This window comes from Oxyura jamaicensis, chromosome 3 (assembly GCF_011077185.1).
Source record: "Oxyura jamaicensis isolate SHBP4307 breed ruddy duck chromosome 3, BPBGC_Ojam_1.0, whole genome shotgun sequence".
NCBI lineage: Eukaryota > Metazoa > Chordata > Aves > Anseriformes > Anatidae > Oxyura > Oxyura jamaicensis.
The window spans coordinates 39,679,888-39,705,878 of NC_048895.1; the positions used below are offsets into that span (position 1 = coordinate 39,679,888).

Genomic DNA, 25,991 nt, shown 5'->3' on the forward strand with positions numbered 1-25,991 from the left:
TAGTATATGAGTTAGCTAGCCTTATACAGTCATGTTCCCAGCTACCTACTTTTAGTCTCTTTACCTGAAGTTGTTGCAGCCCAGAACAACTCCCACAATGTTCTTGCCAATATCATGCACATCACCTTTCACAGTTGCTAGTACTATTGTACCACTGTAAGGATCCTGAAAGTTGAGCAAATAACACACAAGTTAAATTACTCAGAAGCCTCAGCATTCCCTCACTATCAGCAGAGGTAATATATCCAATATTAAAAGCTATTTTAAAAGATGCAGGTAATAAAAATTCACACAAGAAATACTCATGCAAATCAAGCACATGCTATTCAAATACATTTAAAAAAAAAAAATGAAAAAAATACATCTGAATAGCACTCTGTGTAGTGCAATAACTGAACTCCTCTGTTCCTCACCAACAAACAGTTTAAATATTTAGAACAATAGGGTAATGAAGGTTCATGATCACATGCCTGGTCATGCATCAAATGTAATCTTCCAATGCAACACTGAGAGGAATGACAGGAATTAGGAAAAGCAGAAGAGATTAATTTTTTATGCCACAAAAATAGCAAGGAACACATTTCAGTGTGCTCATTAGGCTACTTCAGACTGCCCAAGCTGAACAAACTAGCTGGAAAAACAATCTCCTTGAAGAAAGGAAAGTGTACCACCACAGCCTGATCCTAGGTCAGACAGCATTCAGCCCTGACAAAGAGGCCCTGCCAGCAGCACAAAGGCCAATCTTCTCTACAGCAATTCTCCAGCAGGACATGGCCTTTTGTGATAGGTTTTTAGTGGTGTCATTAGTGTTGCCATTTGGAGCAGCTCCATTTTATCACAATACCACATTTGATTTGGTGTGGGATGAGACACAAGTAACAGACTATCTAAATCAAGTGGAAACCTGAGCACATTCTGTTTTCAAACAACCACTTTTCCATCTCCTTGGCAGATGGCAGAACTGGGGAAGAAGACCCTTCTACAAAGCATGTTATGTTCCTTGCGCTATCAGGTAGTTCTCTACTTCATGAATCTACATTGCCTTCTGTAACTGGAATTTTCTGGGGGAAATCTTTACATATTACCAAGAGCAATACCAGCATTTCCCATGCTCCTAACACATTTGTTAGGACCCTGGGAATTCTCACCAATGCTGCTGTTTACTAACCATTTTTTAATATCATCTCCCTAGTGTTCCTGTTTTACAAAAGACCAGGAAACCAAGAAGGTGAAACAGAGGCAAGTCTGCCATCCCTGTGCAATGAAAGATGTTGCATCTGAGAATAAATTTCTAGAATGTAAGAGAAAACTAGAGACACTAATGAAGGACTGAGAGATGAAAAAAAGCTGCCCCCAATAACTACTGATAATTTAACTAGCAATTTGATACACAAGTAAAAAAAAAAAAGGGGGGGGAGGGGGCTATACATGAGGGGGGAAAATGTGTGCTGAGCAGCAAAAAACATGGGCGAGAGCACCAGAGCACACATTATTTTAAATAAACCCTATTTAAGGCACACTGTGATTTCAATTGTCTCAAACAAGGAGGTCCTGAAGTTCTGGGCACACATCCCAAGGGCTTCTTTTTTTAATCTCAATAGAGATCCACAGCCACAACTATTTATCCTCAAATGTAACTATCAACACTTCGCATTTCCTGGCAGTCTTGGACTAAAACTGTCCTGGAGGTTACAGAAGTCTGGGTAACATCAGACACATCAGCTACCAGAGTCTGCAAAACATTTTCCTCCGAGTCCACATCTAAATTTGGGGATAAATGCAGCTGATTCTTCTCTCTCTCTCCAATTTTCTCTGCAGTGACAAAAATATTCACAGAGCAAGACCAAAGCCTTGCCCATCAGAAGGTGGAGAAAACAGGAGGACAGAGGCCCTACTTTTTTCCCTCCTGCCCTCTTCAATCACACACAGTATCTCACAATCTCTTGCTATCTTTTTGAGGACCTCCCAGATTCCACTTCCCATTTTTTAGCCAGAGAACTAAGTGCCACAGTAGATCCTAATCCCCTGCCCACGGAGGCAACAGGGTAATGATTTTCACTGACTTCAAATATCCCCAGAACAAGCCAGAAGGTGCCAAGTACCAGCATTGTCATCTGCATTAAAATAAAGAACAGCACGAGCAGGAGAGAGATGACGCATAGAAAAGTGACTCATGACAGCAAGAGAACAGATCAGCTTGATGTTAGAGAGAAGACACCATCTTTACATTCAGAAAAGAGACTAGGCATTCTCTTTCCATTGAAAATAGGCAGGATTGATTATCAGGTCATTTTTCTTTCTAAAATGCTAGTTGTATTCGTTACATTTATGTTTGACAAGCACTCAGCAAATGACAAGATCCACAGCAAATGGAAAGATTTACTGTAAAATGATTTCAACGGAGGAATTAGGAACCATTCAAAAATCCACAGAAAGAAAGCCAAAGAAAACACATAAATATCCTCTATTCTTGAGACTCTGCCATTCTTCGTCTTTTTTGTGCTAAATACCCGATTATGATAAAAGGTATAGCCTCTGAGAAGTCATGAAGACAATGTAATGTTCCACAGGACTAGAGAGGAGTTACTGCACATTAAACATAAATTTCATGGTCTGACAAAGTTGAGAGTGGAAGAAAAATATTTAACAACCAAAACTGCACCTATCACATAAATACAGTAAAGCAGAGATCAGTATTTGAAAAATGGATTTTGTCCATTTCTTCTGAACTCTTTTCTACTGCATACAATCTTGTTAGTACAGAAAAACAAGGGATGTCCTGTATCTTTGTGTTCCAATGCTCCTATCACATACTCCATTAATCAAATTTGGAAGAAATCACTTCAAGTATATGTACAGGTAATTGACAAAACTTTTCTCACAGAGGAATCACCTCCTGTCGGCTGTCAAAAAGGAAATCCCCACAAGAATCCGAAAATAATTTTATGTTGCTGTTGAAAATACCAAATGACCTACAATGTGTAAGGATGATGTTAAGGAGGGGAGAGAGTATGTGGAAGAATAGGAGTAGGATTCAAGATCAACTTGACAAGTTGAATAAGCATTCTAAAAGCAGTAAGATAGTATTCAGTAATAGGGCTGCAAAGCACAGCATATAGGAAAGAAAAAAAAAAGAAAGAAAATGTAAAATGGAAAATAGTTTATAAAACAATGTAAATGCAAGACTTATTAGAAGACAAAAGTGATCTTCCAAGTCAATGCGGAAACCAAAAGGCCCAGCGCTGCAGAATATCAGATACTTGGGCACTGGCAAGGCCTCAGCTAGAAACAGGGCTGGCTGGATGCCTTCCTGAAGCTTCTCCACTTAGTAAGTCACTGAAAAAAAGCTCTTAACTTTCACAGGCAATATACTGTTTTGCTTCAATACCATTACATTTTCTTCCCACCACAATCTAACTTAAGTATCTTTTCACTGAAATGTAAGCCCCATTTACTCTTGATAGGATGCAGAAAAACTTCTTTATTTTATGCAGGTATGTCTAGAATATGAAAACTATATGGTACATGAAGTCTGAAGGCAAACAAATACAACCTATTTCCCACACTTTCATTGCAGATTACATTGTCTACACTTCTGATCATTCTTAATGCTCTTTTCTGAGACCCTTTCATTAGTTCATATATTTTCCTTGAGTACAACTTTCAAAATGGGATGCTGCTGACCCTTGTCCTATCAATGGGCTGAGTGCTAGATGGAGCAGAGAAATCACTGTGTATTACACACATTCATTTATAAGTTCTAGGTTGTTATTTTGTGGGCTTTCTTCTGTTTGTTTTGTTTCCCAGTCACAAGATACTGAAGATCTATATGCTATTCATAACAACCACAACCCTGTCTGGGAAGCTACTACCTACTCAGTTATGACCAGTCTTTTATTTGTGTCATTTGTATATTTCTGTTTCTATATTAATATTTGGCATATCTCCTGTACAAGTGGTATTCAGAAACCGGGGGAAAAAATCATATATGAAAAGAAGACTATATTCAGATCCTGTTTTTTGTAAATCATTTGTCACCCACCACTTGGTCATGGCTACACATACAACGAGCATACTATTCTATCATAAGAAAAGGTCTTGCAACATATCTATTAAAAAAAGAATTTGGTTTGTTTAGCTGGGAGAATGGTCAGGGGGAAGAGCTGAAAAAAGAGAAACACACTAAAAGGCTTTGCACATTCAAAAGCGAGTTCTAGAGTTTACCAAGGGCAGAACTAGTAGAATCAATTGGCATAATTTGTTACAATACATATTAAAAATGCTATAAATAAATAATACTACAATTAAATGTCTACAAAAGTACAAAAAGCAAGTAACACCAGAATCAAGGGCCTACAAAAGCTTTTAGCATCATGAAACTTCTGACAACAGGTTAGGTACACACCAAGCGAAGTTTCACAAAATCTGCACTTTGTACATTTCAGACCAACTACAAAATTAAGCCCAAATTGTCAGTTTCCATATGATTGGATCAACTCCTCAGCATAAAAGCTGAATAAATGTCATTAGCAAAAAATATATATATTTTTTTTGTCACGGCATGCTACAAAAGAGTTACTACATAAAGGACTGTCTTGCCTCTTCTTCTGTGCTGCCCTGTTCAGCTCTCCTTTCCTCTCTTTCTTTTTCCATATAGGGAATAAGGTGGCCAACTGCTTTCTTCATAACTCGAGCAGATTTTATCACCTGCACAGATAAACGGAGGAGGATAAAAACAATAATAAAGATTAGATACAGGAATAATCTAAAGTTTCTCATAGCTTTCTTTTAAACCCATTCAAACAATCAACAACACTTCATTTGCAAACCCAGATCCCATCTTTACAGGGCATTCTTCAGCAACAGACTGCTGGCCCTACTGGGCTAATGGCCTACATATGACACTTGCTTTCACAGTGCAATCCTTTGGATCACTCACAACTGAATGAAAAGCTACTAAGAGGCCCAGACTTAGACGGTACTAACCAGAGCAGCCTGATTGTAATCAAGTGATTTTTATTTAATTTGATTTTTTTTCTTCTTTTGCTCTTTTCATGTGTCCAGATTTAAAACTACATTTCAAATAAAGCAAAAACACTCAAAGAAAGGAAAGAAATATATAAAATTATGTAAAGAAATTCAAGTTCCAATGTATAGAAGAATTTTCACAATTCGAGAGCTGTATCTGAAAACAACAGAAAGCATAGAATGGCTTGGCTACATTTTACAATGTTAGGTTTTGCCGAATCATAAAGTACACGACATCGTGTTCTCTTTACCTGAGGTAGAAACATCTTCCCAGCACCAAAAAGATCACCAACAATTTTCATGCCATTCATCAAAGGTCCTTCAATTATATTTAGAGGCCTAGGATATTTCTCCTGATTTAATCTCGCTTCTTCTGTATCTGTGGTGACATACTTCTCAATGCCCTGGAGGGGGGGGGGGGGGGGGGGGGGGGGGGAATAAAAGCTTTTATCTTTCTAAAAATACAACTTATATTTAGTTGTCTTCATGCCAAAAAAAAATCACAATCAATGTACACACAGATCACTTTAGATATTACTATTAAGAATACCTCAAATGCATATTTAAAATAGGTTTTCTTGAGAAACGAAAAACCATAGCTCTGAGGAACAAAGTTATTCAAATCAAAAGTCCTCAGTATTAGTGGATCTGTTTGTTTTTCAACTATGTCATAACAAAATCACACGTTTACAGAAGTACAGCTTCCTCAGCACTGATGTTACCCAGTGCAATACCATTAAAGAACAAAATATAACACCAAAAAAAAACACCACACAATACACTGGAAAGTAAAAACAACATGTTCCACCAACACTACGAGAAAAAAACATTAATGGTCAAAGATTTCGTTCAGCTTGTGAAGCTTAAAGAAAAATCACCACAATTCTCTGTTAATATATTTAATTAATGTATTTAATTAGTAAAGTGTTCATTATTAACATATTTTTTTAAAAAATAACAGCAGCAGAGGAATTTTTAAGCCAATGGTGGCTATTAAAGTTTAAGAGTTGGAATTATACATCTGTTTGGGCAGGACAATTTTCTGCACAGATTCACCTTTATGAGAGCATATTCCAGCCTTTCCTCCACGGAGCTTTTCCGCCATTCATCAGTATGTACCACTTTCTTTCCTCCTTGGGCATGATTCTGAAAAGAAAAAGATAAGCATAGGAGCTTGCCAACCCAAGAATTACAACTATGGAATTTACTTTTAGACAAATGAAGATAATTAAGTGCTGATCCACAAAATAACTTCAGATTTTGCTTTTTGAGGTGTTCTTTTTTTATATATACATGCAAATCACATTGCAAATACATGCGAGGTACTGCAGACACTTAGTAGGTCTATATCACAGAGAGTACTTATTTCAGTGAATACATAAACAAGCAAAAAAAGAGGGACCAGTTCTAATAATTTTCACTCCCTTAAAAATGATGAAATGACTAATCCTCAGGGTTTTACTTCTGGGAACATAATTTAAATTGATTTCTGGCCCACACACTACACTCCATTTTAAAATTCTAATTAATTTGGCACTAATTCAGTTACTGCTGGAGTAGGTTATATTATTCCTTATCACAGATGTTTTCAATCAGGCCTATGGAACTACTTTTTGTCTTGCACATAGCCAGGCTCAAACCCTCTCACATACTCTCTGCCTCATACTCCTCAGCTCGCTTATCCTTTGCTACAAATGCAAAGGATTAGAAAGCCTTCAAAATGCAAGAAAACTCCCAAGCACCCATCCCAGGAAGGCTCATGGAAAAGTACACTATCCATTACTTCAACCACCACACTTTAGGCAAGACATTTATTTTTGCCCCTCAGTTATGCCACATAATCTACTGCCTTTCAGTCTCAATGAACCTCCTATACTTTTGAGTACTCACCTGTACCCTTTAAAGATAAAGCTATGAGAAAAAAGTCATGGAAACTAGATCTCACTCATTAGAACAGAAATCTGAACAAGTCTTCAATTATACGAATGTTTGCTAACTTCACAGCTTCTCATTACCGTGCCTGATTCCACTCATAGGTCCAGTTTGTAAAAAGACAATGAAAGGAGGAACGTGTTGACCACAGAGATGGCAGGGTCTCTATCCTAAGGTGCATTAAAAAGCTAACTGAACTCATCCCTGAGCAACCTGCTCTAAATAACTCTGCTCTGAACATGGGCATTGAACTAAAGGATCTCCAGAGGTCCCTTCCCACTTCAGCCCCTCTGTGATTCTGTGAAAAGGTATGAAGTACACCTGAACCTCTGGCCACAGTCTTCAGGAAGGGAACCATTCCAAACTGAAAAGAACCCATGGAACTGTAAGGTGGGCATGCAGGGGCCAGACCACAGTGACAAACACTATACGCAGATCATTAAAAACAGGATGATTATATTGTATGCCAAGGATGAAAAAAACAAAAAAGTCATTGGAAGTACAACTACCACTGCCATAAATGGGACAATGTTTGCAGATATACACTTTACGGAAAATGTCTTTTAATCTCAAACTTCAGACAAAAATTGATCTCCTAAATTCAAAAGGATTAAGTTCTTCACTTATCCAAAATACCTAGCATTCAAGCAACCAGCAAGGTACATTACTATCACCTGACAGAACAAGGAGGGCACTCTACTAGAGGTTCAATACTTGAAATGAGACTGTGTTCTTTGTGCAGAATAAAATAAAAACAACATATGAACTTACAGAGTAATGAATGCACTTTTATACTGAAAGAAAGCCTTCAGACAAAAGAACTTAGAGCCAGTCAGTTTCACTAAATCAGAAGAAACTCTGAATAAATATTTTGAAATATGCCTCCTTATGGAATAATACACCTCATTACCTATAAGTGACCGCCTATTTGGCCACTCACATTTCTCCAGAGCTGAGATGAAATGCGGTCAGGATGCTTACCTCCAGTGAAACCCTGAAAGTTGCAGGTTTTGCTAGAATTTTAACTTTTAATAGAGCTTTTAAAAGTGTTCTGAATCAAGAAAGTCTCTTTTGAAAAGATGCCAATATTTGGAATATTAACAATGGCTTCCCAAACTTCTAGACCTAGGAGTCAATTCACATCTCTAATTTCATGCTCCATTTAGATTCACATTCTGCTTTCTGTGGAAACACTGCTTAACCATTCCCTTTCTCTTGCAGTTCCTCTTCATGTAATCCTGACTACCCTAATGGTAAAACTCTTATACAGACAACATCTCTCACAGGTCAATTATGAGCACTATACAAAATAGCCTAAGCACAAGGGATAGGGAGAGTCTTCTTGCACTGGTTTTCAACATGCTACCATTGTTCCTAAATATCAGGCACCACCATAGTACAAATTACAAACCAGAAATACAGAAATAATACTACCACGAAATACAAAATAAGTGGATACTTGCACACTTAAACCTAAGAATCCATCTCGCACTCAGAGATTTTTGCTGCAGGTTCAGTTCAGAACAGGATTTCACCAGTCATCTTATGGCTGATAATCTGGAAACTTTCAGGTGTGTAACCTGTGTCTTTTACCACCACCACAACAGGATTTCACAAACATTTGACAGCAGATCCCCACTCTGACTTGAAATATGTAAACTGGAAGCCAGTAACTTCACCTTTTACATATACTCCAAGCAAGCCATCACCACTAGAGAGAGGGGTTTACTCTTTGTCTCGCACAGCACACTTGCCCATTATGCTTCATCTCCAAGATTTGATTTGGTTGTTTGTGTTGGCCTATTCTCATTATGTTTCTTTGTTTTTACTTTTATTAAGAGAACCCCTATTGAACTTCTCCTGGAGCATCAGAAGAACTCTGTTCCAGGATCTTTTGGGGCAGCTGCAAAACTGGACAGGTTCAATCCATTAGAGATCATATTTTATTCAATATTAATAAGTAACCACTTGTAGTATCATTAGTAACTTCCAACACCCACTTTTAGATTGACACACATGCATTTCATAGACTGTTCCTCCCTATCATCAACAGGGAGGTGTTAAAGCCCAGGTGCTAAGCTAACAACTCTCCAAGGCTTAAAATTTGAAGTTACCTGAGCATAATGTAAAAGTTTCTCTGTAGCATCAGGATCTTTGTTCCAGATTAGATTCTCACATAGCTGTAGCAATTCCTTGTGGATATCATCATATACTGGCAGATTCCCAGCATTCACAATTCCCATGTCCATGCCATACTGGAAAAAAAACAAACAAACAAAAAAACCACTACTAAACATAATCTCCCAACCAGGACTATCAGATATACCACTCCATTGGCCAAGAACAAATGTACAGAGGTCAAATATGCATCATACCTTAATTGCATGGTAAAGGAACACTCCATGCATTGCTTCACGAATGGCATCCATTCCTCGAAAGGAGAAAGACAGATTGGAAAGACCTCCGCTTATCTTAGCTCCTGGCAGTGTTTCCTGTGAGAATGGCACACACATTTTTAGAAAAGGGCTTTCCAAAAAAACTTAAGCAAAGCATTCAGTCCATAAAACAGCTGGCCCCAAGCAGTGATGAATTGGCTGTCCACACCTTCTCTTCCTTGTTCCACATCTTTCTAATTATTCAAATTCATTAAAAATAATTCAAAATTCTTCAGAACAAGCTACAAATACAAGGGACGATGCATCCTACCTGTATGTAAACAACTACTATGGTTCCCATGGTCATTGGTGCTGTTCTAAATGCATAGGTCCTCCCCTAGCAGGATTCCAGATGTTCCCCCTGCAGATTCTTTGTGGGCCTTCCACCCCCAAACACGCCCCTCCTCCGGATACAGGAGCAACCTACCTGCCTGCTCCCGTGACTCAGGAGCAGGCAGTAGCTGAGCTGCTAACCTCAAGGGTGCATATCCCCATCCTAAAGTCCTGTGGTGACATGATATCCTGTACAAGTGTTCAAGCCCCAGACTACTACTGACAGAGCATCTCCAGATCAATTAAGTCGTCTTGTGAAATGCAACAGTACAGCTTACTTAGCTGTATTCAGATGATGCCCTTCATTGCTGTTCCTCCTTACAAGTATTTTAGCTAAATAAAAGGTCAGGTTATAGCACAAACCCATCCACAGTAACTGAAATCATGTTAATTTAAAAGGACAGCTTTCACAAGCCTTCAAAGAGGTTGTTTTGGCCGTAACACTGAATGTGACTGTTACCTCATTTAAATAATATAGTATATTTACATTAGAGTTAGCAGGTCAAAAAATATTTATAGAACTACTCAAAGCTCTATTGGAAACAGCAATACTGGGAAATGACTGCACTTCAGAGGAAAAGTCCCCTTGATAATTTAAAATGCCTATTATTTTACTGCAATGCTTTGTTGTTGGTGGTAGTCTTTGTTTGCTTTCCTTTTAAATAATCTCAATAAAATACTGGGGAGTTAAAGTAAACTTACAACTCACTTTTATGACTTTAGTAGCATTGATAAAATTCATAGCATATAGGTTATGTTCTTCCATTCCAGTCCCTATGGTCAAAATATTAGGGTCGAATATGATATCATTTGGATTGAAGCACACTTTTTCCACAAGTAGGTAGTAAGCTCTGGAACAGATTGCAATCTTGGTTTCTGTTTCTGTTGCCTGGTGAAGAAAAAAAATTCTGCCATGAAAGTTACACAAAAAATAAAGCCTCCAGAAAATATTTACAATTCCACCAAATCGAGACTGAGGAATCCCAGTCTGAACATCATGAATGTTACAAAAAGATTATATGCAATAATTTTGATTAAAAACACCACTTCCAACACACATATGTGGAGTTTTGATTTATCTCTTTAAAAACAGTTTTGTTCCCCAACACATCACCAATCTATGGAAAGTTTTAATATGCATTTTTTGAAAGAACTAAATAAATTCACAGAGGCTCCACTTACATGCAAAACTCAGTTTCCAGACTAAAAAATATCTTTTATCAAGGAGGAAATAGTTCAACATGTCTTAATAGCAAGAGACACTCTTGTGCTAGCAGAGCTATACTTGGAGCAGAACTTGAATTCCTCAAATATGAGAGCAGCGTAAGAAATGCTTATATATCAGGGTCAAAACTATTGCTAAGACTATATATAGACCTCTTTAAATCACCTGGCCAATGAAACAAAGCACTACACTCTAGAAGAAAATGACCTCCTTTAACACTCACTCACCTGACCCACTTCATCAAAAGCCATGACAACCACAGCTGCTCCATACAACTTAATTTTCCTTGCTTTCTCCAGAAAGTCTTCTTCACCTTCCTTCAGACTGATGCTGTTTACAATGCATTTTCCTTGGCAACACTTCAAACCTGCTTCAATCACTGAAAAATTTGAGGAATCAATGCATAACGGCACCTGTAAAGAACAGAGAAGTGAGCAAAGGGATACATACAAGTTATGAGTTAAACATTCCACATGTTGCTTGCCCATTTGGACATAAAAATGCAAACAACATTTAGCATTATTTATGAATAAAAAGCTTTCAGATTTTTTTTGTAGATTCACTTTGCTTTAAACTCAAAACCCAGAGCAAATTTAATCCAAAAGCTCCTGTGGCAATTCCATTACATATCACAGAGACCTCTGTTTCTCCCCGTACTATCTTGGCTTTTTGGATGAGATGCTCACTTTCAGAGAACGCACTCTGCAGAACCATCTTTTAAAACCAGCCTGTATCAATAGCAATTCTAAGTTTTGTGGAAAGCAATACACTGCCAATATATAGATAAGGCTCATAACTGCTGCAAAAGGAACCTATACTCAGTTTTTCTAACCAATGAAAAAGAATAACAAATTTAGCTGAAATCAGGTACAGACTGTTAAAATCTCTGTTCCCTCCAATGGCCTTCTCTACTACAATACCTTTTCCCCATTAGGTAACACCTACATCTGCTTGTTAAGCATCTGAACTGGTTACTAAATAAATCATTATCAAAATTTCTGAAAGGCAGTTTCCAACTCAATAAAGTGTTCTTTTTTGTGCTTTGGAAGGACTCAGTTACAACCTTTGCAATATCAGGTTCTGAAGAGATCAAGTTACAAAATCTGGTCATTGCAGCAGGACCATCCAGCATCCCATCATCCATATTGATGTCGAGAATCTGGGCCCCCATCTCAACTTGCATTTTGGCTACACTCAGGGCTTCCTAAAGAAGAGATTCAAAACAACAACAACAAAAAAAAAAATCAGTCAGCAGAAAACAGCCTAGTCATTCTCATGTAACATTTCACCTCTCCAAAATAACTATGTAGCCCAACAAACCATCAAAATAAATATTTGAAAGTTCATAGCACAGTCCTTAGAAGAATAAAGAAATAGTTCATGATGTATGGCAACATACAGAAGTTGTTAGTACATCACAACTGATAATTACTTTATTCACAAAAATATGACACCATAGACCTATTATGACACTGATTTTAGACAGCTGGTCATACACGTAAATAAATGAGCTAAGATTTGCACAGTAACAAGGACTTGTGATTGCCATCATTACAGGAAAACAGCCTCTGTGATGGTATGAAATAAAGGTCTGGCGTCACAAGCTATGTGCTTTTATAACACAGAGTACTTTATTTTTGGAAGTTGTTTGGCATTTTTTCCAGCTGCAGAATAATCACCAAGTACTAAAAAACTAAAGCTTTCCCTCCAGACCACGTAATTATTTAACACCCATATCTGCTCACTTTCTGTTTTTTGTCACTCTGCCAACTGACAAGACAAAAAAAAAAAAAAGGTTTTAGTTGCTCGTGGTTGCAAGCAACCCGCCTTGCCTTTAAAGCTTTCTTTAATAAGTCTATACAGGTCTTGCCTCATGACCTGCAAGTGCTTAAGAGTCAGACTTCCTAACAAAGGCTTTAATTTTGACTGCATCAACAGCAGAGCATGCTTTAGGACAGAATCTCAGGTAACTGAGAATCTCCTCCTAGATACAGCACAGATTAGGAAAATTTCTAAATCACTGTCCATTGTGGAACTTAATTTAAAATAAAACATCATGTTTCCTGTAACATCTATCAAAAAAGCCCTTGTAAAACAACTATTGCACATTTATTAGGAGCTGTGAGAAAATAAATTCTCTTTTTCTTACTCTTGTAGAATATTGCTTTTCGCTAGCAAAACAAACTACTACTTCATGGAGCAATGAAAAAAGAGCATTATCTATTAAGATTATTGTTAAAAGGTATACTTCATAGTTGCCTGCCATGATGAGTTTAGCAAACTTCCGTGATCCTGCAACATTACAGCGTTCACCGATATTAACGAAGTTGGTATATGGCCCAATCCTGAATGGCTCCAGACCTTAAAAAGATTTTTTTGAACATTTATGTAAAAACAGAAAACAGAATAAAGCACTTTTAAAGCTGTGAAACAGAAGTCTCTATTACTTTATTACTCTAAGAACAGAGATTCTTCAGCACATCAGGTCAATTGAGTAACTAGCAATGAGATGCAATTGAACAACTTCCAACACATGCCAAATGTTTTTATGCTTCCTCAATAAGGGCCAATGATTTACTGAAATGACAAAACATAACAACTAAATGTGTCCAATTAAAGCTAACACAAGATTTAATAAAGTGTTTCACTTCAGCCAAATAAGATTTTGATAAACTTACACATGAATAAGCTTGCTGGATTCAGGTAGACCCAGAAACTCATAATACCATTCTGATCAGCAGAAAAAAGTAAATAAATTTATAAAAAAGGGCTGCATGAGGTATAAAGCTCAACCTGTTACACTCTGTCTTACCTGACAGCAGCATATATCCTTGAGAGAGAGAAGGTGGAACACGAGGCTTACACGATCTCACAGCTTCAGCAATCTTCCTGTGTTACAGAAAGAGCAAAGTAAAGAGGAAAGTTTTTGATCAAAATTAAATTACTCCAAACAAGATTCAAACATAATATACTAGACATATGCCTACATAACCAATTTAGCCCCATAGCAGATAAGATTAGTTAGCACATTGTGTGGCCAAAACCAAAAACATTCCTAGAAGATTGTAGCCATTTGCAGTGAACATACACAAATGAAGAGTTATCAAATAGAGAATACAAGATACTATGTTAATGGAATACTTGGTGGATATGAGTACCAGTCCTCAATCACACTGACTTACCATATTCCTAATTACCAAGCTGTGCAATTGGTGTTTGCAGCAAAAGAAAAAAAACAAAGAGCAAGCATTGTTCTTTGGTTAGATGCTCTTCTCAGATGCTGGAATGACTCACAATGTTCGTGAGCTATTAACTTTCTCTTTGTTCCACTCAGGAATGACACATACTGTCCTCTCTACACGCTCACATACCACCTCTCCCCAGTTTGTATCACGATGAAAATAAACCATAAGGGCCCCTTCTCTTTTAAGCCTAGGTTAAAAAAGGAAAGTTTTTCCACTGACCTACTTCTACTGAGAAAGTTGCAAAACACTTCTTCAGGCCAGGACTAACAACAGCTGTAAGTGTTCCCAGATCTCTTGCTTAGACATTCCCCGAATGCACCTCCATACTTCTCTTTCTTCTACCATCAAAGGAAACTTTAAGTTTTACCTTGTTGCTAAGATTGCCAGAAAGGGGAAAAATGCACAGAGTAAGGAAGCAGAGATGGCAAGTCTACTCTATCCAATGGTAAATAGGGAGGAGTAATTCTGAAACAAACAATTTTGACAATGAAACAGCATAGGTATAATCCTTGTTTGAACCATGTCTCTACTTCAAGAAACACACAACCATGAAAGCCAGGTTATTTCTACTCCATATACTGCTGTTATTTTTGTTCAAGTGACCCATGTTTTCAGAAAACTTTAAGATAAGCCACGGAATATTGCTCCACAGAAGCAGCATGTAATTTACTTTCCAGTGCACCCTAAGTTGTAGCTCATTAGGTACCTGATATGTGCTGGTGTAGTACCACAACAACCTCCAACTATGTTGACCAAACCATCCAGTGCAAAACTCTGTAAAAGGGATGGAAATAAAGTATTTCATTTTTTTAATAAAGCCATCTGATATATATATTCTCTGTACGCTTGACAATTCAGGGTATCACAAGAAAAACAGTTTAAGAAGCAAGTAGTATTTCTTCTCTTTTATTTCTTTCTCTTTGTTTTGAGATGTGGATATCTACCTAAGGCTGATCAGCAATTCCAACACCTTATTTCGGGAAACTACATTTGAAACTGACCTATTTTATACTGAAGCCCTAGATGAAAGCCTGGATGAGAATCAAAGACTGTAGTATAAAAGGGAATTAGCATACAGCAGACACTGTGTTCTTGCTGATACAATACAACACCAGCCACACAGTTCTTTCTTGCACAGATCAAGTAGCACTTGGAAGAACACCTTGCACTGGAACACCACCAGCTTCATCCATTCTACACAAACAACTATAAAATTCCAAGTTCATAAAAACTGCTCAGTTGTTTCATTTGTTGTTTTTTGTTTTTTGAACTATTTCCAAACGGGAAAGTAGCACTGTAGGAGTGCAAATGAGTAACATCCACAGATCAAACTGTAGGAAAGCTACGTAAGCACAGGACACCAAAGTAATTAAGGTTTTCAGAGTTTCTTAGGTAGTTTTTCCTAACCTGGTATCTCAAAAGCATTATCATTTAGCAAAATGTATAAAACCAATCCAAAAGACATGTAGAGCCACCTCAAAAAAAAAGACGCAGTACTGTAACAAATACAAGCAAAGAGTTCCTGTCTACAAGTATGTCATGTGACACATTCAAAAGAAATATTTCATACCTTTATATGCTTGGCAGTCACTTCTGGAGTTTCATCATAACCACCAAAAGTATTGGGAAGACCTTGAAAAATAATTTTCCTTGTATTATGATTTGTTAAGGCCCACAAGAAGAGTTAAATTACATGAAAGTCACATTTAAAGTAGCTACGTTTGGATGAAGACTACAATGCCTCATCACCTTTGCAATCGTTACTCAATACATTATTAATTACGCAAGAGGGCATTCTAGGTTCACTGTCAGAACAGTCACTTTAAGCAGTTTATAAAATTCTTAATCTCATGTTCATGGTAGCAATAACCACCTTTTCAAGGTAGTTCAGCTCTTATTTCTGATGAGATGGAACGGAGTCCATCTCATTTCCATGAGATGGAATGGATGGAATTTCTCCTGCCCATAAGCATAGGAATACGCACACACAACACACCTGCATTAGGGTAACAGATGATGTAGGCTTCTGTACATTTTCCAATTGTTTCAATGAATGGTCGCATTTCAACTGCTCCTAAAGCACAATTTAAGCCGATGCTGTAAAATACATATTTTTTTAAGTTATTTTCAGATTAGAAACATCAGACAAAATGACACACAAAAAATCAGAATAATCTTAGTGGTAGATCAGTTAACTCCCACAGTTATCTCCCTTTTCTTTAATCACCATCAACAGAGCAAACCTGTGCAAAAGGATAACCCTCAGGCAGAAAAGTGCAGGGGGGACTGGACTGAATTGAACTGGGAGCAGAAAACCAAAATTTTGGTTCAAAATCCATGAGAAAATTCTGAAAAGCATTCTGAAAGCAACTGCAGCAACAATATAACTATTTTCTACATGCAAAAGAGAACACATGCAATGAGAATGACAGAATAAAAAGGAATCTTCTACAGGCAGAAGTAAGAAAAAGGTTAGAAGAGCAAGGATTGCTTCAAGCCACTAACTCACAATTTTTGTTAAAAATTATACGTAAATATGTGAACCTTGGAAGACAGGGAATGCATTTCTCAAGACACCAAAAAGCAGCACTAAGTTTGGGCAACTGATTTTGCTCAACATATCATCTCTCATCGTTCTTTTCGGTGGTGCCCAGCAGGAGGATAAAAAACAATGGGCACAAACGGAAGCATAGGAAGTTCCATCTGAATATGAGAGGGCACTTCTTTACTGTGAGGGTGACAGAGCACTGGCACAGGTTGCCCAGAGAGGTTGTGGAATCTCCTCCCTCGGAAATATTCAACACCCGCCTGGATGCCATCCTGTGCAACGTGCACTGCTTGACCCTGGTTGGCAGGGGTGTTGGACTAGATGATCTTCAGAGGTCCCTTCCAACTTTGGTCATTCTGTGATTAGTGACCTAGACAGTACTACAACAGAAGTCTTTCTGCATGAATAAACCTCTTACAGTGTTACCACTATACAAGATAAAATCATGATTTCTTTTATTCAGCCACAGATAAAAAAAAAATGTAACTTCTACTTGAAATGTCTACATTGATATTAAAAATGAAAATTTATCTTCCAGAAAGCATGTAGGAGATCTTTCACATGTGCATCCTGATATCTCTGCACCATTCTAAAAAACATCTTACGAGCACTGCAAAACTGAAAAGGTTTTCACAGTGCTGCTAGAAGATGTTAAAACAAAAAAAAATACCCCAGAAAGAGGAATAGACATATTTCCCAACTAAGTGAGCCAAGGGCTGCCTCAGTCGTAGCTCAGGTAATGAAGTGTACACATGCCCACTCAGTTTTCCAGAGGTCAAAGCAATAAAGTCCTGCACAGGACTGGGAACACAAAATCATTTTGACTTTTTCTGCCTCCAAGGAGCAGGCAGGGGCTTGGTAACTTGACAGATAATAGCAGTAAATATTTGCAGCCTGATTCACTTGTGGGACAGAATGGCAAATCTTGGAAATCTGAAGGGCTCACAGCACAATCCAACACCAGGGCCTTGAGTATCATACAGTCACGTTTCTGCAAGAAACAATACAGAAATCCATTCTTCCAACAGCATACGTTTCTTTGTTCGGTTGTGGCCCTGAACCAATCTACCTGTATGCTGTGACTACTGCCCTAATGTAATAACCAGCATAACCTCATCTTGAGCACTGCCTCCCTCCCTTGCTCATTTCTTCACAGAAGTCATGCATCCAATCCTGTGAAAGCTGAGACTGCAGAGTGCTCCTGGGACCTGGACAAACACAACACCAGGGACCTGAACTCAAAATGTCCCTTCTTAACTCTACCACAGTAGAAATAATCACAGATCTGAAATAATACAAAGGAAACCCATTCCACATCTAAGCATCCATTGCAGAAAGCAGCTGGGCACACATCCTTCAGAATTTACTAAGAACAGTTGACACGTTTCTCAGCTACTACCATCGATTGGATGCAGAGTGCAGATGTTTTAGGTGGGCCTCAAACCAAACTGATTTAAGGACAACACACCACCCTAAACAGCAAATACAAAACCCTAATGGAAACCAGGGAAGAGGTGTAACATGACCCCTAGGATACTACTACTACTGATCAGCTTTTTCCTCAACCCTGAAGTCACTCCATACCAATCTGGCAACAGGAGCAATTAAATGCAATCTGCTCCCACAACTAAGAGCCTTCTGCCACGGTGCTGTGTAGTAGCCTTCGTGTACGTGAGAAACAGGCCCTAAGCATTCAGACACATAAGATAGCTTTTATGAAATATGGTTTAATAAATTCTTAATTTCTGCTCCAGTGCCCTTCTCTCCACTTCAGAGAGAAGAGAGTTACAAGCAAGCTTATCTGAGACAGACTCATGCCAAATACAGATCACTAGGCTGTGATGCTGAGTGAAGGAGTCAACTACCACCCTGTTCCAAGAGGCTCCATATGTTACTTCTGGAGCACCGTCTGGTCTGGGAAAGTGGAGCCTCAAGGGCAGTCAGAAAAGCTGCGAATGCAGTCTTCTGCTTTTGTATTACCGAGATGACAGATTGCGCATTTTCACCAGAATTTTGTTGTAAAAACAAACAATGGCTCATCACAACGTGCACGGCTAACAGTGAATTAAATATTTTAAGTTAAAATATTTTAGGAAAAACACATCTATTTCCAGTGTTATTTTTGTGCAAAGAAACAACCTGAAAGAAGTGATAAAGAGGGAAGAGGAAATAAGGAGGAAGTAGAAAAGGGCACAGAGACATACAACAACAGAGGAACTGGGAATGGTATTCAAATTAACAGGCAAGACCTTCCATAACAGCCAAAATCTGTTATAGTATGCATTTTCACATATCTTCATCTCATTTTTTTTCCTCCCTACTCTACAGAAAAGAACACAAGGAAACAGAGGCATCATGATCTCTCAAAATAACAATGCACATCTTTGAGAAAAACACTCAGGAAATATATGCGATTTGTAACAGCTCAGTAAAAAGAACTCTGGGATGAAATCTTATTATTTCCTCGTTCAATTCACCCTGAAACATTTGGAGCTGACATTGCTTGCCTCCAAGAGAGAGATATAAGCGTTGCGCATACCAGGAATTAGCTCCTTGCAGAATCTGAGATAGTATAAGATGTCAAATTAAAGTTTCAGATATTTTTAAAATGCTTTGTGATTTCAGGGCTATAGCAAACAAAACCCCAGAACTATTTTTACAGCAATGTTTTAAAAGAGTTCAGAGTTCTTTGGAAACATAATTTCTGCTAGGGGAACCATAGCAGAACACATTAGCAATACATGTGACTAAACATGATCACAGTTAGGTAACTTCCATTCTACCATGAACAAGGGGTTAAAATAAAACAGAATCACATTCTACAAATTACTTACTAGAGAAAGATACATTTCCTTACCAAAGTGGCTTACTGTGGGAAATACTAATGACAAATGCCTCTCCTGTCTGGCCTGAAAGGGTGCGCCCACTCTTATCTACAATGGTTCCAGAAACCTAAATATTAAATGAACACGGAGAAGGGACCAGAATTTAATTAACAGTAAAAGCAAGAATTTAAAGGCTGAACTACTAAAAATCGAAACAAATGGACCTGTGGTACACTCAAAGCGATGAGACAAAACTCAAGCAGAGTTAGGCTTTAGTTTCAATAAGCTGAACACAGCTAAGGCTAATTTCATGAAGCTCTACACATAAGCATTTCTCTATTCAAAACTGTGAAAAAAAGTACATATCCAAGACATCGATTTTTTTCACTTCAAGCTGAATTTCAGAAGGGCTTACTCAACTACCATCTCCATCAGGTTCACAAATCTAGCTTATGTAAAATATTAAATAATATATACTTACAAATATGGGTCGGGGAGCGTATTCTTCCTCAAACAACTTGTGGAGTGCAAAAAGAGCTGCCTAAAGAATAAGTTTAAAAAAAAAAATAGCAGTTCTATTTTTTTTTTTTGTCTGGATTCTAAATTATTTTTTACTTATTTTTATGGATGTTTATGCAACTTGCTACCTCAGATTGCCTGCAAGATCTCCGTACAGTCAAGAGGTTTTCCTCTTACCTCTAATAGCTTCTAGATTTTCTAACACGTTTTGTTAACAAATAGAAAAGAAGTACCACAGGGTAACCAAGTAAGACTTTTCTGAACTCCAAATCACATCAGCATGTACTTCCCCATCCTGTCTGCCCCACAACTCCCATCCCAAACATGGTTATGTGTACTATACATGTTCACTGCTCCTGAATCCATCTACACATGCAGTTTGCAAACAATTTTAACCACCGCAAATTTTAACAGTAAGGACTGTTATCAGGACCCTTGAAGGTCCTGAAAAATTCCTGCCTCCTTTGGGTAAGGATGTTACATGTGAATATGAGCTTTCCTCAGCACAATGTTAAGCCTATAGGATCCTAGACAAAACTCCATGATGACTGATTAAATCTGCAAAGGATGAGTCACGCCACCGCATGTGTTAATCAGCCTGTGGCAAAAGCTTGAAGAAATGCTATATGCAAATCCAGCCTGACTTTTCCACATAAAATTGCAAGACAGTTTTAAGTCCCCTAACAGCTCCATCACGGCACTAAGCAATTTTAAGAAAAATAGGAATGTTATCACAATCAGGTGAACTTTGGCATATTTCAATATTTTATGCCTCATATTTTATCCTTCTAACCCTCTACTCCCAATTCTTTTCTAAAATTGATGACAGAGTGTTAGAGATCTCTCCAAAAAAACACATTTTAACAGGACTGTCTCACAAGCCTTCCCACTCCTGCAATCAGATACACTGGACACTCGCTCTCCGGTGTGCACCACAAGCATCCTTTGGACAGACATGCTTACACTGAATATTAAAAACATCAGATGCATTTGGAGATGTTTTGCAATACAGCAGAGCTTCTGGGAATAAGAGGACAGCTGGCACAGACAGTCAGAAAGATATTAACAGTAAACACTAGAAGGCAAAAGGAAAACTCTGGAAAAGGCTGTTTGATCATTAAAACCATTTCCTTACTTTCTATGTGTTAGCAGTTGACTGAAGAGTTTTTTCACTTATTTAATAAGGAGTAGCTAATACCACTTTGAAATACAACGTTTAACTTGTTTAGGGTGGTATGCCAAATACTTAAAAACTGATTATTTTTTTCCAGGAGTCTCACCTTGGCATTGGCTGTATCAAATATGGTTTCTACTAACATGATATCGACTCCTCCATCCAGCAGTCCTTTGGCTTGTTCCGTATAGGCTTCAACCAGTTCATCAAAAGCTATAAAACAGGAATGATGTTAACTTCACGTGGACATATCTCTTTCAATCTATCACCTAAGTTACATAACTTAATGGTTATCAATACTTACTTATGTTCCTGTAATCTGGTCTCTCCACAGAGGGTGACACAGAAAGCGTCCTGTTTGTTGGCCCCATGGCTCCAGCAACATATCGCCTAATTCCTGTACCAACATAGGAGGTTGGGAAAAAAAAAAAAAAAGGAGGAAAAAATACAGCTTAGTTCCAGTTTTACAATGACAGCCAGATCAATTTAAAAAATAAAAATAAAAAATCTCCAATGACACCAAGACATGCACATCATTCATGGATCAAAAGCTATCAAACTGTTCTCAAATTGGGAGTTTGATTACCACAAAAGATTACCCAGCACAGCTGACGTTTTCAATTCTATCCAACAAGATGTTTGATGCGTACATATGAGACAGACAAACATCTATGAAAAAGGCAATTGCAAGCTTTTAACTCAATTTTTGAAACTAATATTTCCCTCTGACAGCAGAAGCTTCACTCAATTACTTTAAATGCACAGCATGGAACTATCCTGACATTTTTCATTAGATAAAATTAATATTTCAAATCTTACATTTTTACTGCATATGATGAATCACAACAGTAAGGTGTTCAACTGGACAGAAGCACTGCTAGCTTTAAATACAGTTTAATGTATTTGTTAATAATATACAGAGGACATCGCTTGTCTTTGAAAGACAGCAGTAGAAATGAGCTATAATCCTTTCACATGCAACCCTGAAGTTAGAAGGATTAAACATTTAGAGGTGATGGTCAGACACTAAGCACTTTCCAGTAGTTCTTAAAGTTGAACCTGTTAAACTAGGAGTAATTGGTAATCCACATTCATGTACAATCAGCTGTCCTAATTCTGTAGTACAATTTTCAAATTTAAAGGAGTTGAACCTTACAAACCTAAGTAACTCACAACGTGCTGCATTTGTCTTCTCTAAAACACATCTGGAAGATGTGTATCACTTGCAGTCCAAAACACCCAGACACAGAATAGCCATCCTGCAGAATGCACTAAGGACTAGATCCTCCAAACATGCTGAAATTACTGTGATATGAATAGTGATAAAAATTGTTACTATGCCTAAAATGAACAGTTTCCGCATCTGCAAGCTATGTCCTTGCCTATGGTTAGCAATATTTCAAAGAACATAGCAAGACCACAACTGAATAGGAAATTAAAATAAAGATTGCTTACCTGTCTGAGCAGTGACATCATCTGCTGCTTTTCTGGCCACCTGTGCAGAGACTCTGTTTAATCGATATGCCTAGAACAATACCACAAAGTTACCAACAAACCCAGACTTCAGTACAGCATAACACATTATAAAAGAAACACAACACCTCCATTCAGAAGCCTGTAGTACACTCTGAAGGCTCCTAAGACACACAAACACACACAAGTACTATTAGAAAGCCTCAAAAGGAACAGCGTTATACATCTCGGCAAAAGCATTACATGGCTGGTCTCATCCCACACATGCCTCAGCTTAAAGCTGCTAATCAGAACATTTAATTCTGTAAGGTACTAATTAAATCCTACTGAGTCAACAGAAGCTGAAGAACAGGACTTTGAGAATAAAATTAACCTACTTTTAAACTCACTTTTTATTCAAGTAGCATATTTCCAAGTATTTTCTTTCACAAACCCCTCAAATTTTCAGAACCCTACACACCACAGAATAGGTATGATAAATGCAAACTTGAAAGCAATTCTACATAACACCAGCACAATCCTAACCTGCTTGTGACAGATCTCCAGGCCAGAAAGCCAACTACACAGACAGCATCGAGGACAAAAAAAAAAAAAAAAAAAAAAAAAGCATTTCCTTTGTGGCTCTTGGTACATTGGAAGCACTGAAGCACAACAGAACTGAGAACTTCTGTGAGTGCTCAGACAAAATCTAGGACAGACGATTATTGCCTGTGCTTCCATCTACAAGAGATACGACTCACACACAGCAAGCACAGTTGTCTTCCTTCTACTGTCTGCTGCAGCAGGAATGAGCTATGACCCTATCACCTGGCTTGAGAGACAGCATGCAGTAAATAAACAGTCTCAAAAGACCCTGCAACTAAGTTAATCTTGTCTGCGAAGACAAAAATCTTTAATAACTTTTAAATGTGTAAATAGTTTAGAATTCTTACCAAATGCTCAAGGCCATAGTCAGCTTGTGCAACTCGGGTGCTGCTGAAAGTGTTCGTTTCAATGATGTCAGCACCTGACAGCAAGTATTCCTGCAAGACATAAGAGAGAAAAAAAGATCTCCAAGAAGTCCAGAAATGAGATTTGGAGTGAAGGCAAAGGCAACCCAATTATTTTGTCTCACTCAGCTGAAAAAAATGTCACAAATCATCTCCTAATTCGAAGCACATCAGGTTCTGAAGTCCTCACTGAAAGTTTAAGGCACAGCATCAAAGCAATAGTAGTGTTCCATACAACCACCTTGTAGAGTTTTAGTGTCAGCCACACTTTCTATTAACAGGTGACATTTATTGAGTTACTTCTGTCACTGCCTTCAGCACCTGAAGCACATTCCAGATTTTGACACCAGGACATGGCGGGGAGTTGTCCAATTGGATCAGCAAGCAAGGGCTGCTGCGGACAGACTCAGAATAAGGCAGGAGTTAAACAACAGAGAATTACAAAATGTATATATTATAAAGGGAGCTGTATAGCACAAAAGCAGACTGGGACAGAACACAAGCTTAGAAGAATTGTGTTTTGCACAGATAACATTTAAAGTTTAACTAATGGCTCAGATTCACAAAATAATTGTGTTCTGCTCCGGTTTGGCTAATTTCCCACTGAAGTAAAGTGAAACTGATGCAAACTGAAATACTTTTGCATATTCTAGCCTGCATTTTATAACCTCTCTTAAGTGACATGAATATTATCCTTCCACACATTTGTGAAACACTTGCACATTTAAGGCATTTCAGAGGGTATATAAAAGTGGTTAGTGCCATTTTGAGTACTTGGCAGTCTTTATTTCAAAGCACCTACAACCGGCCATTGCCGGACAGATAACAGCAGGTTACCGTTGGTTTGACTTAATGTATTCAATCTCGAGTCACATCACTATCAGTCCAATAAATCTGTAAAATTAAAATGCTAAACCAGTTTATCAGATTAATAGTTCAAGCCCAGCAGGCTACACAAATTCCAAAGTTCACAATCACTACAGCTCAGTGGACAGTCTAGGGATTGCATTCCATCTACAAATATTTCTTCCTAGAATGTTTATAGGTGAAAAACGCTGATCCGTTTCAACTCTTGTCTTTCTTAAAATCCAGAGACTGATGTGGTTAGAATGTAAATATAAAAATATAGAATACATACTAAGTTTTACAGAAGTAAGCCAATCATTAGTCTAAACAATGAAATACAGATCTTTTAAATAAATAATTGGGAAAAAAAAAAAACACAGATGTAAGGCTTCAAATGAATATCAACAAGTAGCAGTGCTATTCAAATGTTCCCATTATTGCAGTTAAAACCTAGAAACAGCTGGAACTCAAGAACTAAAAGACTTAAGTTTCATTTTGTAAGATTTTGTTTGCTTATTTTTACATCAAACTGAAGATACAAAAATAATAAAATATGTTTACAAACTCCTCATGATCAACCCTAAACTGTCTTATTCTCTGGGCCACACATCAGTGTTCTAGGGAATAAAACACAGAAGCATATATACTCATAAGGAAACCCACATAGTCATTCCCTAAGGGGAGGCAGGCTTCAGGCTGCCACATTTAACAGCTCTTTGATACACAATTATAGAAACACACACCTAGAATTCAGATTTGTCCTACTTAGATGTATTCTATCTATTGGCTAAGGAGGAGAAAAAAGAATAAGGAAATAAGTCAGAATCTACAATTAATAGAAATGCATTGGAACATACATCAAAAAGGAAATTACAAGAACACTGCCTGGATGACATAAGAAACAAAGACATGAATGCTGTGCTTACAGAAGCAGAACAGTCAAGTCTGTTCATTCTTTTTCGCATGGCTACCTAGCATTTGCTTCCCTATCCCCAAAAGAGTCAGGAGAGCCAGCAGCCCATGGAATAGAAGAGGGGAGTGCAGAGACCAAATTGTGATTCCTTTTGTCAGGAGACAGACAGAACCACCCACCTTGTGTATGTCACAGATTATATCAGGCCGAGTTATGCTGAGAAGGTCGTTATTGCCTTTCAAAGGCTTGGAATGGTCTTTAAATTCATGCCCTCGGAAATCTTCCTCTGACAGGGCATGTTGCTGGATCATGGTACCCATGCCTCCATCCAAAATCATTATCCGCTCCTGCAGAACTGATTTAATTTCATCTTCCATGCTTTTCTGCGGATCTGCCATGAGAAAATAAACCCAATATTTAAGCAGTTTTGAAATTCTCTATCTATACACTTCAGCAAGCTGAGATCTTCCTATTCAAGAAACAGAATAAAGTAACTAATCCCCTAC

General features: G+C 37.9%; 1 protein-coding gene across 4 annotated transcripts in view; it reads right to left on the bottom strand.

Annotated features, from left to right (window-relative positions):
- The window catches only part of MTR (5-methyltetrahydrofolate-homocysteine methyltransferase), a 51,919-nt gene that overhangs the window by 15,637 nt on the left and 10,291 nt on the right, over positions 1-25,991 (bottom strand). For 3 of the 4 annotated variants that reach the window (XM_035320779.1, XM_035320778.1, XM_035320780.1), the window contains exons 2-22: positions 25,665-25,876; positions 23,670-23,759; positions 22,720-22,789; positions 21,569-21,661; positions 21,371-21,477; positions 20,053-20,112; positions 19,604-19,698; positions 16,195-16,295; positions 15,769-15,830; positions 14,905-14,972; positions 13,766-13,842; positions 13,202-13,314; positions 12,017-12,157; positions 11,181-11,366; positions 10,438-10,617; positions 9,336-9,452; positions 9,075-9,215; positions 6,085-6,174; positions 5,280-5,432; positions 4,600-4,707; positions 65-165 (exon numbers count right to left, since the gene is read on the bottom strand). In XM_035320779.1, coding sequence (XP_035176670.1) covers positions 65-165; positions 4,600-4,707; positions 5,280-5,432; positions 6,085-6,174; positions 9,075-9,215; positions 9,336-9,452; positions 10,438-10,617; positions 11,181-11,366; positions 12,017-12,157; positions 13,202-13,314; positions 13,766-13,842; positions 14,905-14,972; positions 15,769-15,830; positions 16,195-16,295; positions 19,604-19,698; positions 20,053-20,112; positions 21,371-21,477; positions 21,569-21,661; positions 22,720-22,789; positions 23,670-23,759; positions 25,665-25,862 — 2,351 coding nt within the window. In that variant the 5' untranslated portion in view covers positions 25,863-25,876. Of the gene's footprint in view, positions 1-64; positions 166-4,599; positions 4,708-5,279; positions 5,433-6,084; positions 6,175-9,074; positions 9,216-9,335; positions 9,453-10,437; positions 10,618-11,180; positions 11,367-12,016; positions 12,158-13,201; positions 13,315-13,765; positions 13,843-14,417; positions 14,540-14,904; positions 14,973-15,768; positions 15,831-16,194; positions 16,296-19,603; positions 19,699-20,052; positions 20,113-21,370; positions 21,478-21,568; positions 21,662-22,719; positions 22,790-23,669; positions 23,760-25,664; positions 25,877-25,991 lie in introns of those variants that run through there. The other variant, XM_035320782.1, reaches the window with a different exon arrangement.